At 44.2% G+C, this 20566-nt stretch overlaps 1 protein-coding gene across 1 annotated transcript in view; it reads left to right on the plus strand.

The window, feature by feature from the left end:
• Nucleotides 1-2578: 2578 nt before the first annotated feature.
• kcnh2b (potassium voltage-gated channel, subfamily H (eag-related), member 2b) overlaps nt 2579-20566 on the plus strand; it is a gene marked incomplete at both ends in the record, with an annotated part of 417073 nt that continues 399085 nt past the window's right edge. The window contains 1 exon segment of the mRNA XM_079259442.1: nt 2579-2654. Within this exon segment, the coding sequence (XP_079115568.1) occupies nt 2579-2654 (76 nt within the window).

The following is a 20566-nucleotide window of genomic DNA, read 5'->3' on the forward strand; positions in this document are numbered from 1 at the left end:
GAACATCAGCAAGAAATCATCTTAAATCATTATTGTTGAAATGCACATGAATCAGATTCATTCAGGAAAATTCTTTAATGCCTGCAGCAAACATTTTCATTCGCCTTTAGTCATTAATATTTATTTTCAGATGATAAGTTTATTATTTATTCACTGTTTTTGTATTTAATGCATTTTGTCTCATGCCAGTCTTTTTGTTTTCATTTTATTACCAATATTTTCTGTATTTATTTTGTTTTTATATGCAGGTTATAAATAAATTCAGGCATAATTTTTTGTGCAATTTGTATAATTTTGTGATTAATGAGAACATAACATTTGTTTCTGCAGGGATGGACCCAGAGAGGCTCCACTGGCTCCTCCCTAAAATATTAATGATCAAATTATGACACATATTTGGTGTAAATGCAGTGAGCCTCAGATGCCCTACTGCCATTGAACGCAGCACATACTGTAGGTTCCACCTTCCTCTACACCAGTGTTTTTCAACCTTTTTGAGCCAGGGCACACTTTTTTTTCCCTCTGAAAAATCACAAGGCACACCACAAACCAAAAATGTTTTTTTTTGTGTTTTTTTTTTAAAGCCCACATTGTTAATACAAAGTCCATCTTGTCAAAGCCTCTTGACTAGAAATCAGATGAACACATGAAAAAGGAAATTTATTATCATTCACTGAGACCTGTCTGGATGAACAGAGCTGCTTTTTAGACCAACGAGGTGAAATTGGAGGATTTCTCAGAGCACACCTGATAATCTGTCACCGTACACTAGTGGTTGGAAAATACTGCCCTACACTACCTTGTCCTTCATAAAGCAGCGTGATCTGACAAGCTGCCTGCTACTGATGATGATGATGATGTTGATCCTCCTTCCTGCCGTCTGGAGAAGAAGAAAAGTCCTGAAACCACCAGACTGTAAAAAGTCAAAAGTCCAGATAAACACATGAAAAATGAGATTTGGTTTCAACATTGTAAATAAAGTGTAAATACACAAAAGAATAAAGCAACTAGCAGCAGCATGTCACGTAAACAGTTGTTTATAAATAAACAATGGTTCTAACTGGCAGGTCATTTCTCCTCTAACAGCCAAATAACAACATATAATATATATATATATATATATATATATATATATATATATACACATATGTTATCTATATAATATCATATAATAATATCTATAGATAGATATTTTTATATGTAATGTGCATTTATAAGGCTATATATAGTTTTATAAATGCACATAATGCGCATATGTTGCGCATATACCGAAAAGAAATTTATGATCCGTTTGAGCTGAAGTCGTGATTTCCGACGCCTCCTGAAGGCATCATCCCGGCATGACGGAGGGGGGAACCCCGGCGGTGTGACGTAGCTGAGCAGGACTGAGTGGTGAATCCCCATCAGACCCGGGGGTCCAGCCGCGTTTCTGGGTCCGGATCCACAAGCAGCCCAGGTCCGCACGCGCACGCGCTTCCTCAGGTACACTCGTCATTCCTCGCGCTCGAGGAGTGTGTTTTAACCCAGATCAGGTCAGAGCTGCGCAGCGGAGCAGGGAGGAGGTGTTGGTGTAAGCTGGACCAACACCACACGCACGCACTACGCACAGGTAAGGCTGCACAGACGTCAACACCTGCTCAGGTCCGGCGTCAGTCTGCAGGGATGTAGGTCAGACCACCTGTCCCTAAGCCCCCCCACCACACACACACACACACACACACACACACACACACACACACACACACACACACACACACACACACACACACACACCGCACCCGCACGCGCATTTTCCAGCGTCAGATGAGTGAAATGATGAGTTTGCTCCAGGGTCCTCCAGCAGGTTGAGTCTCGCGCCTGCAGCTTCAGGTGTGTGTTCGGAGCCGTGAGCGCGCGCGCATGTGTCAGTCAGCAGCTCCTCCTGATGAGCGAAGGGTTAAAGAGGCGCCGGAGGAGCTGAAGTCATCCCGGCAGCGCGCGCAGGGAGGAGGAGACACGCGCAGACCTGAAGCTGCTGGTCCGCGCGCAGCGCTTCTCTTTTCACCTCCACTGCCCTGTTTTCTCTGCAGACCAACACTCCGCGCCTCGGAGGCACGAGGAGGAGGAGGAGGAGGAGGAAGAAGAGACCCGCCGCGCGCAGCTCCAAGTATGGCTCCAACTGCGAAGGTCGCGCGCTCCGCCTCGCAGGAGCGCGTCGCGCAGCGAGATGAGAGGTCCGCTGTGCTCCACTGAGCGCGACACCTTCAGGAAACATCACCTGACAGCCCCCCCCAACCCCCCCGCCCCCGCGGAGACAGAACCAGACCCCCCGCTCTCCTCTCAGCCTGGAAGCAGGAGGCTCGGCTCTACCGTGCGTCCAGTGCGCGTGCTTCCAACAACTCCTGGCTTTCTCCTGCAGGTTCACAAGAGACCCGGTCTGAGGTCGTTGGGAAAACTTTGGGTCCCGGATTACAACCTGGCAGCTCTGCGCGTGCATGCAGGCAGCGCAGTGAGCACCGTGCGCGCGGCTGCGGAGGCTGAAATCGCAGCCTCGAGGTGCTAAAAGTCCCGCAAAGTCTCACAAAGTCCAGCGGGGAAGATGCCGGTCCGGAGGGGCCACGTGGCCCCGCAGAACACTTTCCTGGATACCATCATCCGGAAGTTCGACAGTCAGAGTAAGTTTTCCTTCATCTGTTTATCCACGCGCTGCTGGCTGACACCCCCCTCGGTTTAGTCTGAAACATGGCTTCCTGACAACCAGCCTCTCAGCTGACACCTGTTTTCTGGAATCAGCCTCGGAGTGAAGTCCTGATGCTTGAAACATCTGGAAGCCCATTTAGACCCAATTCTGCTGAAACAGCAGGATGACAGGGCTGTTCTCTTATAAGACAGTAGATGATGCAGGACATGTTAGAAGACAGTAGATGATGCAGCAGGACATGTTAGGAGACAGTAGATGATGCAGGACATGTTAGAAGACAGTAGATGATGCAGGACATGTTAGAAGACAGTAGATGATGCAGGACATGTTAGAAGACAGTAGATGATGCAGCGGGACATGTTAGAAGACAGTAGATGATGCAGGACATGTTAGAGGACAGTACATGATGCAGGACATGTTAGAAGACAGTAGATGATGCAGCGGGACATGCTAGAAAAAAGCAGATGATGCAGCGGGACATGCTAGAAGACAGTAGATGATGCAGGACATGTTAGAAGACAGTAGATGATGCAGCAGGACATGTTAGGAGACAGTAGATGATGCAGGACATGTTAGAAGACAGTAGATGATGCAGGACATGTTAGAAGACAGTAGATGATGCAGGACATGTTAGAAGACAGTAGATGATGCAGCGGGACATGTTAGAAGACAGTAGATGATGCAGCAGGACATGTTAGAAGACAGTAGAAGATGCAGCAGGACATGTTAGAAGACAGTAGATGATGCAGGACATGTTAGAAGACAGTAGATGATGCAGGACATGTTAGAGGACAGTACATGATGCAGGACATGTTAGAAGACAGTAGATGATGCAGCGGGACATGCTAGAAAAAAGCAGATGATGCAGCGGGACATGCTAGAAGACAGTAGATGATGCAGCGGGACATGTTAGAAGACAGTAGATGATGCAGGACATGTTAGAAGACAGTAGATGATGCAGGACATGTTAGAAGACAGTAGATTATGCAGGACATGTTAGAAGACAGTAGAAGATGCAGCGGGACATGCTAGAAGACAGTAGATGATGCAGGACATGTTAGAAGACAGTAGATGATGCAGGACATGTTAGAAGACAGTAGATTATGCAGGACATGTTAGAAGACAGTAGAAGATGCAGCGGGACATGTTAGAAGACAGTAGATGATGCAGGACATGTTAGAAGACAGTAGATGATGCAGGACATGTTAGAAGACAGTAGATGATTCAGCGGGACATGTTAGAAGACAGTAGATGATGCAGCAGGACATGTTAGAAGACAGTAGAAGATGCAGCGGGACATGTTAGAAGACAGTAGATGATGCAGGACATGTTAGACGACAGTACATGATGTAGGACATGTTAGAAGACAGTAGATGATGCAGCAGGACATGTTAGAAGACAGTAGATGATGCAGCAGGACATGTTAGAAGACAGTAGATGATGCAGGACATGTTACAAGACAGTAGATGCAGTGGGACATGTTACAAGACAGTAGATGATGCAGCGGGACATGTTAGAAGACAGTAGATGATGCAGGACATGTTAGAAGACAGTAGATGATGTAGGACATATTAGAAGACAGTAGAAGATGCAGGACATGTTACAAGACAGTAGATGCAGCGGGACATGTTAGAAGACAGTAGATGATGCAGGACATGTCAGAAGACAGTAGATGATGCAGGACATGTTAGAAGACAGTAGATGATACAGCAGGACATGTTACAAGACAGTAGATGATGCAGCGGGACATGTTAGAAGACAGTAGATGATGCAGGACATGTTAGAAGACAGTAGATGATGTAGGACATATTAGAAGACAGTAGAAGATGCAGGACATGTTACAAGACAGTAGATGCAGCCGGACATGTTAGAAGACAGTAGATGATGCAGGACATGTTAGAAGACAGTAGATGATGCAGGACATGTTACAAGACAGTAGATGCAGCGGGACATGTTAGAAGACAGTAGATGATGCAGGACATGTTAGAAGACAGTAGATGATGTACGACATGTTAGAAGACAGTAGATGATGCTGGACATGTTTGAAGACAGTAGATGATGTACGACATGTTAGAAGACAGTAGATGATGCAGGACATGTTAGAAGACAGTAGATGCAGCGGGACATGTTAGAAGACAGTAGAAGATGCAGCGGGACATGTTAGAAGACAGTTGAAAATGCAGGACATGTTAGAAGACAGTAGATGATGCAGGACATGTTAGAAGACAGTAGATGATGCAGGACATGTTAGAAGACAGTAGATTATGCAGGACATGTTAGAAGACAGTAGAAGATGCAGCGGGACATGTTAGAAGACAGTAGATGATGCAGGACATGTTAGAAGACAGTAGATGATGCAGGACATGTTAGAAGACAGTAGATGATGCAGCGGGACATGTTAGAAGACAGTAGAAGATGCAGCGGGACATGTTAGAAGACAGTAGATGATGCAGGACATGTTAGACGACAGTACATGATGCAGGACATGTTAGAAGACAGTAGATGATGCAGCAGGACATGTTAGAAGACAGTAGATGATGCAGGACATGTTAGAAGACAGTAGAAGATGCAGCGGGACATGTTAGAAGACAGTAGATGATGCAGCAGGACATGTTAGAAGACAGTAGAAGATGCAGCGGGACATGTTAGAAGACAGTAGATGATGCAGGACATGGTAGACGACAGTACATGATGTAGGACATGTTAGAAGACAGTAGATGATGCAGCAGGACATGTTAGAAGACAGTAGATGATGCAGGACATGTTAGAAGACAGTAGATAATGCAGGACATGTTAGAAGACAGTAGAAGATGCAGCGGGACATGTTAGAAGACAGTAGATGATTCAGCGGGACATGCTAGAAGACAGTAGAAGATGCAGCGGGACATGTTAGAAGACAGTAGATGATGCAGCAGGACATGTTAGAAGACAGTAGATGATGCAGGACATGTCAGAAGGCAGTAGATAATGCAGGACATGTTAGAAGACAGTAGATGATGCAGGACATGTTAGAAGACAGTAGATTATGCAGGACATGTTAGAAGACAGTAGATGATGCAGGACATGTTAGAAGACAGTAGATGATGCAGCAGGACATGTTAGAAGACAGTAGATGATGCAGCGGGACATGTTAGAAGACAGTAGAAGATGCAGCGGGACATGTTAGAAGACAGTAGATGATGCAGGACATGTTAGAAGACAGTAGATGATGCAGCGGGACATGTTAGAACACAGTAGAAGATGCAGCGGGACATGTTAGAAGACAGTAGAAGATGCTGCGGGACATGTTAGAAGACATTAGATGATTCAGGACATGTTAGAAGACAGTAGATGATGCAGGACATGTTAGAAGACAGTAGATGATGCAGGACATGTTAGAAGACAGTAGATGATGCAGTAGGACATGTTAGAAGACAGTAGATGATGCAGGACATGTTAGAAGACAGTAGATGATGCAGGACATGTTAGAAGACAGTAGATGATGCAGCAGGACATGTTAGAAGACAGTAGATGATGCAGGACATGTTAGAAGACAGTAGATGATGCAGCGGGACATGCTAGAAGACAGTAGATGATGCAGCAGGACATGTTAGAAGACAGTTGAAAATGCAGGACATGCTAGAAGACAGTAGATGATGCAGGACATGTTAGAAGACAGTAGATGATTCAGCAGGACATGTTAGAAGACAGTAGATGATGCAGGACATGTTAAAAGACAGTAGATAATGCAGGACATGTTAGAAGACAGTAGATGATGCAGGACATGTTAGAAGACAGTAGATTATGCAGGACATGTTAGAAGACAGTAGATGATGCAGCGGGACATGGTAGAAGACAGTAGATGATGCAGGACATGTTAGAAGACAGTAGATGATGCAGCGGGACATGTTAGAAGACAGTAGATGATGCAGCGGGACATGTTAGAAGACAGTAGATGATGCAGGAGGACATGTTAGAAGACAGTAGAAGATGCAGCGGGACATGTTAGAAGACAGTAGATGATGCAGGACATGTTAGACGACAGTACATGATGTAGGACATGTTAGAAGACAGTAGATGATGCAGCAGGACATGTTAGAAGACAGGAGATGATGCAGGACATGTTAGAAGACAGTAGAAGATGCAGCGGGACATGTTAGAAGTCAGTAGATGATGCAGCGGGACATGTTAGAAGACAGTAGATGATGCAGGACATGTTAGAAGACAGTACATGATGTAGGACATGTTAGAAGACAGTAGATGATGCAGCGGGACATGTTAGAAGACAGTAGATGATGCAGCAGGACATGTTAGAAGACAGTAGATGATGCAGGACATGTTAGAAGACAGTAGATGATGCAGGACATGTTAGAAGACAGTAGATGATGCAGCAGGACATGTTAGAAGACAGTAGATGATGCAGGACATGTTAGAAGACAGTAGATGATGCAGCGGGACATGCTAGACGACAGTAGAAGATGCAGCGGGACATGTTAGAAGACAGTAGATGATGCAGCGGGACATGCTAGAAGACAGTAGATGATGCAGCGGGACATGTTAGAAGACAGTAGATGATGCAGCGGGACATGTTAATAGACAGTAGATGATGCAGGAGATGTTAGAAGACAGTAGACGAAGCAGCAGTACATGTTAGAAGACAGTAGATAATGCAGGACATGTTAGAAGACAGTAGATGATGAAGGACATGTTAGAAGACAGTAGATGATGCAGCCAGACATGTTAGGAGACAGTAAATGATGCAGCAGGACATGTTAGAAGACAGTAGATGATGCAGGACATGTTAGAAGACAGTACATGATGCAGGACATGTTAGAAGACAGTAGATGATGCAGCGGGACATGTTAGAAGACAGTAGAAGATGCAGCGGGACATGTTAGAAGACATTAGATGATTCAGGACATGTTAGAAGACAGTAGATGATGCAGGACATGTTAGAAGACAGTAGATGATGCAGGACATGTTAGAAGACAGTAGATGATGCAACAGGACATGTTAGAAGACAGTAGATGATGCAGGACATGTTAGAAGACAGTAGATGATGCAGGACATGTTAGAAGATAGTAGATGATGCAGCAGGACATGTTAGAAGACAGTAGATGATGCAGGACATGTTAGAAGACAGTAGATGATGCAGCGGGACATGCTAGAAGACAGTAGAAGATGCAGCGGGACATGTTAGAAGACAGTAGATGATGCAGCGGGACATGCTAGAAGACAGTAGATGATGCAGCGGGACATGTTAGAAGACAGTAGATGATGAAGGACATGTTAGAAGACAGTAGATGATGCAGCCAGACATGTTAGGAGACAGTAAATGATGCAGCAGGACATGTTAGAAGACAGTAGATGATGCAGGACATGTTAGAAGACAGTAGATGATGCAGCGGGACATGCTAGAAGACAGTAGAAGATGCAGCGGGACATGTTAGAAGACAGTAGATGATGCAGCGGGACATGCTAGAAGACAGTAGATGATGCAGCGGGACATGTTAGAAGACAGTAGATGATGAAGGACATGTTAGAAGACAGTAGATGATGCAGCCAGACATGTTAGGAGACAGTAAATGATGCAGCAGGACATGTTAGAAGACAGTAGATGATGCAGGACATGTTAGAAGACAGTACATGATGCAGGACATGTTAGAAGACAGTAGATGATGCAGCGGGACATGTTAGAAGACAGTAGAAGATGCAGCGGGACATGTTAGAAGACATTAGATGATTCAGGACATGTTAGAAGACAGTAGATGCAGCGGGACATGTTAGAAGACAGTAGATGATGCAGGACATGTTAGAAGACAGTAGATGCAGCAGGACATGTTAGAAGACAGTAGATGATGCAGGACATGTTAGAAGACAGTAGATGATGCAGCAGGACATGTTAGAAGACAGTAGATGATGCAGGACATGTTAGAAGACAGTAGATGATGCAGGACATGTTAGAAGACAGTAGATGATGCAGCAGGACATGTTAGAAGACAGTAGATGATGCAGGACATGTTAGAAGACAGTAGATGATGCAGCAGGACATGTTAGAAGACAGTAGATGATGCAGCGGGACATGTTAGAAGACAGTAGATGATGCAGCAGGACATGTTAGAAGACAGTAGATGATGCAGCGGGACATGCTAGAAGACAGTAGATGATGCAGCGGGACATGTTAGAAGACAGTAGATGATGCAGCGGAACATGTTAATAGACAGTAGATGATGCAGGAGATATTAGAAGACAGTAGATGAAGCAGCAGGGCATGTTAGAAGACAGTAGATAATGCAGGACATGTTAGAAGACAGTAGATGATGAAGGACATGTTAGAAGACAGTAGATGATGCAGCCAGACATGTTAGGAGACAGTAAATGATGCAGCAGGACATGTTAGAAGACAGTAGATGATGCAGCGGGACATGTTAGAAGACAGTAGATGATCCAGGACATGTTAGAAGACAGTAGATGATGCAGCGGGACATGCTAGAAGACAGTAGAAGATGCAGCAGGACATGTTAATAGACAGTAGATGATGCAGGAGATGTTAGAAGACAGTAGATGATGCAGGACATGTTAGAAGACAGTAGATGATGAAGGACATGTTAGAAGACAGTAGATGATGCAGCCAGACATGTTAGGAGACAGTAAATGATGCAGCAGGACATGTTAGAAGACAGTAGATGATGCAGGACATGTTAGAAGACAGTACATGATGCAGGACATGTTAGAAGACAGTAGATGATGCAGCGGGACATATTAGAAGACAGTAGAAGATGCAGCGGGACATGTTAGAAGACAGTAGATGATTCAGCGGGACATGCTAGAAGACAGTAGATGATGCAGCGGGACATGCTAGAAGACAGTAGATGATGCAGGACATGTTAGAAGACAGTAGATGATGCAGGACATGTTAGAAGACAGTAGATGATGCAGGACATGTTAGAAGACAGTAGATGATTCAGCGGGACATGCTAGAAGACAGTAGAAGATGCAGCGGGACATGTTAGAAGACAGTAGATGATGCAGCGGGACATGTTAGAAGACAGTAGATGATGCAGGACATGTTAGAAGACAGTAGATGATGCAGGACATGTTAGAAGACAGTAGATAATGCAGGACATGTTAGAAGACAGTAGATGATGAAGGACATGTTAGAAGACAGTAGATGATTCAGCGGGACATGCTAGAAGACAGTAGATGATGCAGCGGGACATGTTAGAAGACAGTAGATGATGCAGGACATGTTAGAAGACAGTAGATAATGCAGGACATGTTAGAAGACAGTAGATGATGCAGGACATGTTAGAAGACAGTAGATGATGCAGGACATGTTAGAAGACAGTAGATGATGGAGCGGGACATGTTAGAAGACAGTAGAAGATGCAGCGGGACATGTTAGGAGACAGTAGATGATGCAGGACATGTTAGAAGACAGTAGATGATGAAGGACATGTTAGAAGACAGTAGATGATTCAGCGGGACATGCTAGAAGACAGTAGATGATGCAGCGGGACATGCTAGAAGACAGTAGATGATGCAGGACATGTTAGAAGACAGTAGGTGATGCAGGACATGTTAGAAGACAGTAGATGATGCAGCGGGACATGTTAGAAGACAGTAGATGATGCAGGACATGTTAGAAGACAGTAGATGATGCAGCGGGACATGCTAGAAGACAGTAGAAGATGCAGCGGGACATGTTAGAAGACAGTAGATGATGCAGCGGGACATGTTAGAAGACAGTAGATGATGCAGCGGGACATGTTAATAGACAGTAGATGATGCAGGAGATGTTAGAAGACAGTAGATGAAGCAGCAGTACATGTTAGAAGACAGTAGATAATGCAGGACATGTTAGAAGACAGTAGATGATGAAGGACATGTTAGAAGACAGTAGATGATGCAGCCAGACATGTTAGGAGACAGTAAATGATGCAGCAGGACATGTTAGAAGACAGTAGATGATGCAGGACATGTTAGAAGACAGTAGATGATGAAGGACATGTTAGAAGACAGTAGATGATTCAGCGGGACATGCTAGAAGACAGTAGATGATGCAGCGGGACATGCTAGAAGACAGTAGATGATGCAGGACATGTTAGAAGACAGTAGATAATGCAGGACATGTTAGAAGACAGTAGATGATGCAGGACATGCTAGAAGACAGTAGATGATTCAGCGGGACATGCTAGAAGATAGTAGAAGATGCAGCGGGACATGTTAGAAGACAGTAGATGATGCAGCGGGACATGTTAGAAGACAGTAGATGATGCAGGACATGTTAGAAGACAGTAGATGATGCAGGACATGTTAGAAGACAGTAGATAATGCAGGACATGTTAGAAGACAGTAGATGATGAAGGACATGTTAGAAGACAGTAGATGATTCAGCGGGACATGCTAGAAGACAGTAGATGATGCAGCGGGACATGTTAGAAGACAGTAGATGATGCAGGACATGTTAGAAGACAGTAGAAGATGCAGCGGGACATGTTAGAAGACAGTAGATGATGCAGGACATGTTAGAAGACAGTGGATGATGCAGCAGGACATGTTAGAAGACAGTAGATGATGCAGGACATGTTAGAAGACAGTAGATGATGGAGCGGGACATGTTAGAAGACAGTAGAAGATGCAGCGGGACATGTTAGAAGACAGTAGATGATGCAGGACATGTTAGAAGACAGTAGATGATGAAGGACATGTTAGAAGACAGTAGATGATTCAGCGGGACATGCTAGAAGACAGTAGATGATGCAGCGGGACATGCTAGAAGACAGTAGATGATGCAGGACATGTTAGAAGACAGTAGATGATGCAGCGGGACATGTTAGAAGACAGTAAATGATGAAGGACATGTTAGAAGACAGTAGATGATTCAGCGGGACATGCTAGAAGACAGTAGATGATGCAGCGGGACATGTTAGAAGACAGTAGATGATGCAGGACATGTTAGAAGACAGTAGATGATGCAGCGGGACATGTTAGAAGACAGTAGATGATGCAGGACATGTTAGAAGACAGTAGATGATGCAGCGGGACATGCTAGAAGACAGTAGAAGATGCAGCGGGACATGTTAGAAGACAGTAGATGATGCAGCGGGACATGTTAGAAGACAGTAGATGATGCAGCGGGACATGTTAATAGACAGTAGATGATGCAGGAGATGTTAGAAGACAGTAGATGAAGCAGCAGTACATGTTAGAAGACAGTAGATAATGCAGGACATGTTAGAAGACAGTAGATGATGAAGGACATGTTAGAAGACAGTAGATGATGCAGCCAGACATGTTAGGAGACAGTAAATGATGCAGCAGGACATGTTAGAAGACAGTAGATGATGCAGGACATGTTAGAAGACAGTACATGATGCAGGACATGTTGGAAGACAGTAGATGATGCAGCGGGACATGTTAGAAGACAGTAGAAGATGCAGCGGGACATGTTAGAAGACATTAGATGATTCAGGACATGTTAGAAGACAGTAGATGATGAAGGACATGTTAGAAGACAGTAGATGATTCAGCGGGACATGCTAGAAGACAGTAGATGATGCAGCGGGACATGCTAGAAGACAGTAGATGATGCAGGACATGTTAGAAGACAGTAGGTGATGCAGGACATGTTAGAAGACAGTAGATGATGCAGCGGGACATGTTAGAAGACAGTAGATGATGCAGGACATGTTAGAAGACAGTAGATGATGCAGCGGGACATGCTAGAAGACAGTAGAAGATGCAGCGGGACATGTTAGAAGACAGTAGATGATGCAGCGGGACATGTTAGAAGACAGTAGATGATGCAGCGGGACATGTTAATAGACAGTAGATGATGCAGGAGATGTTAGAAGACAGTAGATGAAGCAGCAGTACATGTTAGAAGACAGTAGATAATGCAGGACATGTTAGAAGACAGTAGATGATGAAGGACATGTTAGAAGACAGTAGATGATGCAGCCAGACATGTTAGGAGACAGTAAATGATGCAGCAGGACATGTTAGAAGACAGTAGATGATGCAGGACATGTTAGAAGACAGTAGATGATGAAGGACATGTTAGAAGACAGTAGATGATTCAGCGGGACATGCTAGAAGACAGTAGATGATGCAGCGGGACATGCTAGAAGACAGTAGATGATGCAGGACATGTTAGAAGACAGTAGATAATGCAGGACATGTTAGAAGACAGTAGATGATGCAGGACATGCTAGAAGACAGTAGATGATTCAGCGGGACATGCTAGAAGACAGTAGAAGATGCAGCGGGACATGTTAGAAGACAGTAGATGATGCAGCGGGACATGTTAGAAGACAGTAGATGATGCAGGACATGTTAGAAGACAGTAGATGATGCAGGACATGTTAGAAGACAGTAGATAATGCAGGACATGTTAGAAGACAGTAGATGATGAAGGACATGTTAGAAGACAGTAGATGATTCAGCGGGACATGCTAGAAGACAGTAGATGATGCAGCGGGACATGTTAGAAGACAGTAGATGATGCAGGACATGTTAGAAGACAGTAGAAGATGCAGCGGGACATGTTAGAAGACAGTAGATGATGCAGGACATGTTAGAAGACAGTGGATGAAGCAGCAGGACATGTTAGAAGACAGTAGATGATGCAGGACATGTTAGAAGACAGTAGATGATGGAGCGGGACATGTTAGAAGACAGTAGAAGATGCAGCGGGACATGTTAGAAGACAGTAGATGATGCAGGACATGTTAGAAGACAGTAGATGATGAAGGACATGTTAGAAGACAGTAGATGATTCAGCGGGACATGCTAGAAGACAGTAGATGATGCAGCGGGACATGCTAGAAGACAGTAGATGATGCAGGACATGTTAGAAGACAGTAGATGATGCAGCGGGACATGTTAGAAGACAGTAAATGATGAAGGACATGTTAGAAGACAGTAGATGATTCAGCGGGACATGCTAGAAGACAGTAGATGATGCAGCGGGACATGTTAGAAGACAGTAGATGATGCAGGACATGTTAGAAGACAGTAGATGATGCAGCGGGACATGTTAGAAGACAGTAGATGATGCAGGACATGTTAGAAGACAGTAGATGATGCAGCGGGACATGCTAGAAGACAGTAGAAGATGCAGCGGGACATGTTAGAAGACAGTAGATGATGCAGCGGGACATGTTAGAAGACAGTAGATGATGCAGCGGGACATGTTAATAGACAGTAGATGATGCAGGAGATGTTAGAAGACAGTAGATGAAGCAGCAGTACATGTTAGAAGACAGTAGATAATGCAGGACATGTTAGAAGACAGTAGATGATGAAGGACATGTTAGAAGACAGTAGATGATGCAGCCAGACATGTTAGGAGACAGTAAATGATGCAGCAGGACATGTTAGAAGACAGTAGATGATGCAGGACATGTTAGAAGACAGTACATGATGCAGGACATGTTGGAAGACAGTAGATGATGCAGCGGGACATGTTAGAAGACAGTAGAAGATGCAGCGGGACATGTTAGAAGACATTAGATGATTCAGGACATGTTAGAAGACAGTAGATGATGCAGGACATGTTAGAAGACAGTAGATGATGCAGCAGGACATGTTAGAAGACAGTAGATGATGCAGGACATGTTAGAAGACAGTAGATGATGCAGGACATGTTAGAAGATAGTAGATGATGCAGCGGGACATGTTAGAAGACAGTAGATGATGCAGGACATGTTAGAAGACAGTAGATGATGCAGCGGGACATGCTAGAAGACAGTAGAAGATGCAGCGGGACATGTTAGAAGACAGTAGATGATGCAGCGGGACATGCTAGAAGACAGTAGATGATGCAGCGGGACATGTTAGAAGACAGTAGATGATGCAGCGGGACATGTTAATAGACAGTAGATGATGCAGGAGATGTTAGACGACAGTAGATGAAGCAGCAGTACATGTTAGAAGACAGTAGATGATGCAGGACATGTTAGAAGACAGTAGATGATGAAGGACATGTTAGAAGACAGTAGATGATGCAGCCAGACATGTTAGGAGACAGTAAATGATGCAGCAGGACATGTTAGAAGACAGTAGATGATGCAGGACATGTTACAAGACAGTAGATGCAGCGGGACATGTCAGAAGACAGTAGATGATGCAGGACATGTTAGAAGACACTAGATGATGCAGGACATGTTACAAGACAGTAGATGCAGCGGGACATGTTAGAAGACAGTAGACGAAGCAGGACATGTTAGAAGACAGGAGATGATGCAGGACATGTTAGAAGACAGTAGATGATGAAGGACATGTTAGAAGACAGTAGATGATACAGCAGGGCGTGCTAGAAGACAGTAGATGATGCAGCAGGACATGTTAGAAGACAGTAGATGATGCAGCGGGACATGCTAGAAGACAGTAGATGATGCAGCGGGACATGTCAGAAGACAGTAGATGATGCAGGACATGTTAGAAGACAGTAGATGATGAAGGACATGTTAGAAGACAGTAGATGATGCAGCCAGACATGTTACAAGACAGTAGATGCAGTGGGACATGTCAGAAGACAGTAGATGATGCAGGACATGTTAGAAGACAGTAGATGATACAGCAGGACATGTTACAAGACAGTTGACAATGCAGGACATGTTACAAGACAGTAGATGATGCAGGACATGTTAGAAGACAGTAGATGATTCAGCAGGACATGTTAGAAGACAGTAGATGATGCAGGACATGTTAGAAGACAGTAGATAATGCAGGACATGTTAGAAGACAGTAGATGATGCAGGACATGATAGAAGACAGTAGATGATGCAGCAGGACATGTTAGAAGACAGTAGAAGATGCAGCGGGACATGTTAGAAGACAGTAGATGATGCAGGACATGTTAGAAGACAGTAGATGATGTAGGACATGTTAGAAGACAGTAGATGATGCAGGACATGTTAGAAGACAGTAGATGATGCAGCGGGACATGTTAGAAGACAGTAGATGATGCAGCGGGACATGTTAGAAGACAGTAGATGATGCAGGACATGTTAGAAGACAGTAGAAGATGCAGCGGGACATGTTAGAAGACAGTAGATGATGCAGCGGGACATGTTAGAAGACAGTAGAAGATGCAGGACATGTTAGAAGACAGTACATGATGTAGGACATGTTAGAAGACAGTAGATGATGCAGCGGGACATGTTAGAAGACAGTAGATGATGCAGCAGGACATGTTAGAAGACAGTAGATGATGCAGCAGGACATGTTAGAAGACAGTAGATGATGCAGGACATGTTAGAAGACAGTAGATGATGCAGCGGGACATGCTAGACGACAGTAGAAGATGCAGCGGGACATGTTAGAAGACAGTAGAAGATGCAGGACATGTTAGAAGACAGTACATGATGTAGGACATGTTAGAAGACAGTAGATGATGCAGCGGGACATGTTAGAAGACAGTAGATGATGCAGGACATGTTAGAAGACAGTAGATGATGCAGGACATGTTAGAAGACAGTAGATGATGCAGCGGGACATGCTAGACGACAGTAGAAGATGCAGCGGGACATGTTAGAAGACAGTAGATGATACAGCGGGACATGCTAGAAGACAGTAGATGATGCAGCGGGACATGTTAGAAGACAGTAGATGATGCAGCGGGACATGTTAATAGACAGTAGATGATGCAGGAGATGTTAGAAGACAGTAGACGAAGCAGCAGTACATGTTAGAAGACAGTAGATAATGCAGGACATGTTAGAAGACAGTAGATGATGAAGGACATGTTAGAAGACAGTAGATGATGCAGCCAGACATGTTAGGAGACAGTAAATGATGCAGCAGGACATGTTAGAAGACAGTAGATGATGCAGGACATGTTAGAAGACAGTACATGATGCAGGACATCTTAGAAGACAGTAGATGATGCAGCGGGACATGTTAGAAGACAGTAGAAGATGCAGCGGGACATGTTAGAAGACATTAGATGATTCAGGACATGTTAGAAGACAGTAGATGATGCAGGACATGTTAGAAGACAGTAGATGATGCAGGACATGTTAGAAGACAGTAGATGATGCAGCAGGACATGTTAGAAGACAGTAGATGATGCAGGACATGTTAGAAGACAGTAGATGATGCAGGACATGTTAGAAGATAGTAGATGATGCAGCAGGACATGTTAGAAGACAGTAGATGATGCAGGACATGTTAGAAGACAGTAGATGATGCAGCGGGACATGTTAGAAGACAGTAGATGATGCAGCGGGACATGCTAGAAGACAGTAGATGATGCAGCGGGACATGTTAGAAGACAGTAGATGATGAAGGACATGTTAGAAGACAGTAGATGATGCAGCCAGACATGTTAGGAGACAGTAAATGATGCAGCAGGACATGTTAGAAGACAGTAGATGATGCAGGACATGTTAGAAGACAGTACATGATGCAGGACATGTTAGAAGACAGTAGATGATGCAGCGGGACATGTTAGAAGACAGTAGAAGATGCAGCGGGACATGTTAGAAGACATTAGATGATTCAGGACATGTTAGAAGACAGTAGATGCAGCGGGACATGTTAGAAGACAGTAGATGATGCAGGACATGTTAGAAGACAGTAGATGCAGCAGGACATGTTAGAAGACAGTAGATGATGCAGGACATGTTAGAAGACAGTAGATGATGCAGCAGGACATGTTAGAAGACAGTAGATGATGCAGGACATGTTAGAAGACAGTAGATGATGCAGGACATGTTAGAAGACAGTAGATGATGCAGCAGGACATGTTAGAAGACAGTAGATGATGCAGGACATGTTAGAAGACAGTAGATGATGCAGCAGGACATGTTAGAAGACAGTAGATGATGCAGCGGGACATGTTAGAAGACAGTAGATGATGCAGCAGGACATGTTAGAAGACAGTAGATGATGCAGCGGGACATGCTAGAAGACAGTAGATGATGCAGCGGGACATGTTAGAAGACAGTAGATGATGCAGCGGAACATGTTAATAGACAGTAGATGATGCCGGAGATATTAGAAAACAGTAGATGAAGCAGCAGGGCATGTTAGAAGACAGTAGATAATGCAGGACATGTTAGAAGACAGTAGATGATGAAGGACATGTTAGAAGACAGTAGATGATGCAGCCAGACATGTTAGGAGACAGTAAATGATGCAGCAGGACATGTTAGAAGACAGTAGATGATGCAGCGGGACATGTTAGAAGACAGTAGATGATCCAGGACATGTTAGAAGACAGTAGATGATGCAGCGGGACATGCTAGAAGACAGTAGAAGATGCAGCGGGACATGTTAATAGACAGTAGATGATGCAGGAGATGTTAGAAGACAGTAGATGATGCAGGACATGTTAGAAGACAGTAGATGATGAAGGACATGTTAGAAGACAGTAGATGATGCAGCCAGACATGTTAGGAGACAGTAAATGATGCAGCAGGACATGTTAGAAGACAGTAGATGATGCAGGACATGTTAGAAGACAGTACATGATGCAGGACATGTTAGAAGACAGTAGATGATGCAGCGGGACATATTAGAAGACAGTAGAAGATGCAGCGGGACATGTTAGAAGACATTAGATGATTCAGGACATGTTAGAAGACAGTAGATGATGCAGGACATGTTAGAAGACAGTAGATGATGCAGGACATGTTAGAAGACAGTAGATGATGCAGGACATGTTAGAAGACAGTAGATGATTCAGCGGGACATGCTAGAAGACAGTAGAAGATGCAGCGGGACATGTTAGAAGACAGTAGATGATGCAGCGGGACATGTTAGAAGACAGTAGATGATGCAGGACATGTTAGAAGACAGTAGATGATGCAGGACATGTTAGAAGACAGTAGATAATGCAGGACATGTTAGAAGACAGTAGATGATGAAGGACATGTTAGAAGACAGTAGATGATTCAGCGGGACATGCTAGAAGACAGTAGATGATGCAGCGGGACATGTTAGAAGACAGTAGATGATGCAGGACATGTTAGAAGACAGTAGAAGATGCAGCGGGACATGTTAGAAGACAGTAGATGATGCAGGACATGTTAGAAGACAGTAGATGATGCAGCAGGACATGTTAGAAGACAGTAGATGATGCAGGACATGTTAGAAGACAGTAGATGATGCAGGACATGTTAGAAGACAGTAGATGATGCAGCGGGACATGTTAGAAGACAGTAGAAGATGCAGCGGGACATGTTAGAAGACAGTAGATGATGCAGGACATGTTAGAAGACAGTAGATGATGCAGGACATGTTAGACGACAGTAGAAGATGCAGCGGGACATGTTAGAAGACAGTAGATGATGCAGGACATGTTAGAAGACAGTAGATGATGCAGGACATGTTAGAAGACAGTAGATGATGCTGCAGGACATGTTAGAAGACAGTAGATGATGCAGGACATGTTAGAAGACAGTAGATGATGCAGCGGGACATGTTAGAAGACAGTAGATGATGCAGCGGGACATGTTAGAAGACAGTAGATGATGCAGTAGGACATGTTAGAAGACAGTAGATGATGCAGCGGGACATGCTAGAAGACAGTAGATGATGCAGCGGGACATGTTAGAAGACAGTAGATGATGCAGCTGAACATGGTAATAGACAGTAGATGATGCAGGAGATGTTAGAAGACAGTAGATGAAGCAGCAGGACATGTTAGAAGACAGTAGATAATGCAGGAGATGTTAGAAGACAGTAGATGAAGCAGCCAGACATGTTAGGAGACAGTAAATGATGCAGCAGGACATGTTAGAAGACAGTAGATGATGCAGCGGGACATGTTAATAGACAGTAGATGATGCAGGAGATGTTAGAAGACAGTAGATGAAGCAGCAGGACATGTTAGAAGACAGTAGATGATGCAGCAGGACATGTTAGAAGACAGTAGATGATGCAGGACATGTTAGAAGACAGTAGATGATGAAGGACATGTTAGAAGACAGTAGATGATTCAGCGGGACATGCTAGAAGACAGTAGATGATGCAGCGGGACATGCTAGAAGACAGTAGATGATGCAGGACATGTTAGAAGACAGTAGATAATGCAGGACATGTTAGAAGACAGTAGATGATGCAGGACATGTTAGAAGACAGTAGATGATTCAGCGGGACATGCTAGAAGACAGTAGAAGATGCAGCGGGACATGTTAGAAGACAGTAGATGATGCAGCGGGACATGTTAGAAGACAGTAGATGATGCAGGACATGTTAGAAGACAGTAGATGATGCAGGACATGTTAGAAGACAGTAGATAATGCAGGACATGTTATAAGACAGTAGATGATGAAGGACATGTTAGAAGACAGTAGATGATTCAGCGGGACATGCTAGAAGACAGTAGATGATGCAGCGGGACATGTTAGAAGACAGTAGATGATGCAGGACATGTTAGAAGACAGTAGAAGATGCAGCGGGACATGTTAGAAGACAGTAGATGATGCAGGACATGTTAGAAGACAGTAGATGATGCAGCAGGACATGTTAGAAGACAGTAGATGATGCAGGACATGTTAGAAGACAGTAGATGATGCAGGGCATGTTAGAAGACAGTAGATGATGGAGCGGGACATGTTAGAAGACAGTAGAAGATGCAGCGGGACATGTTAGGAGACAGTAGATGATGCAGGACATGTTAGAAGACAGTAGATGATGAAGGACATGTTAGAAGACAGTAGATGATTCAGCGGGACATGCTAGAAGACAGTAGATGATGCAGCGGGACATGCTAGAAGACAGTAGATGATGCAGGACATGTTAGAAGACAGTAGGTGATGCAGGACATGTTAGAAGACAGTAGATGATGCAGCGGGACATGTTAGAAGACAGTAGATGATGCAGGACATGTTAGAAGACAGTAGATGATGCAGCGGGACATGCTAGAAGACAGTAGAAGATGCAGCGGGACAT

This window comes from Telmatherina bonti (assembly GCF_933228915.1).
Source record: "Telmatherina bonti genome assembly, chromosome: 20".
NCBI lineage: Eukaryota > Metazoa > Chordata > Actinopteri > Atheriniformes > Telmatherinidae > Telmatherina > Telmatherina bonti.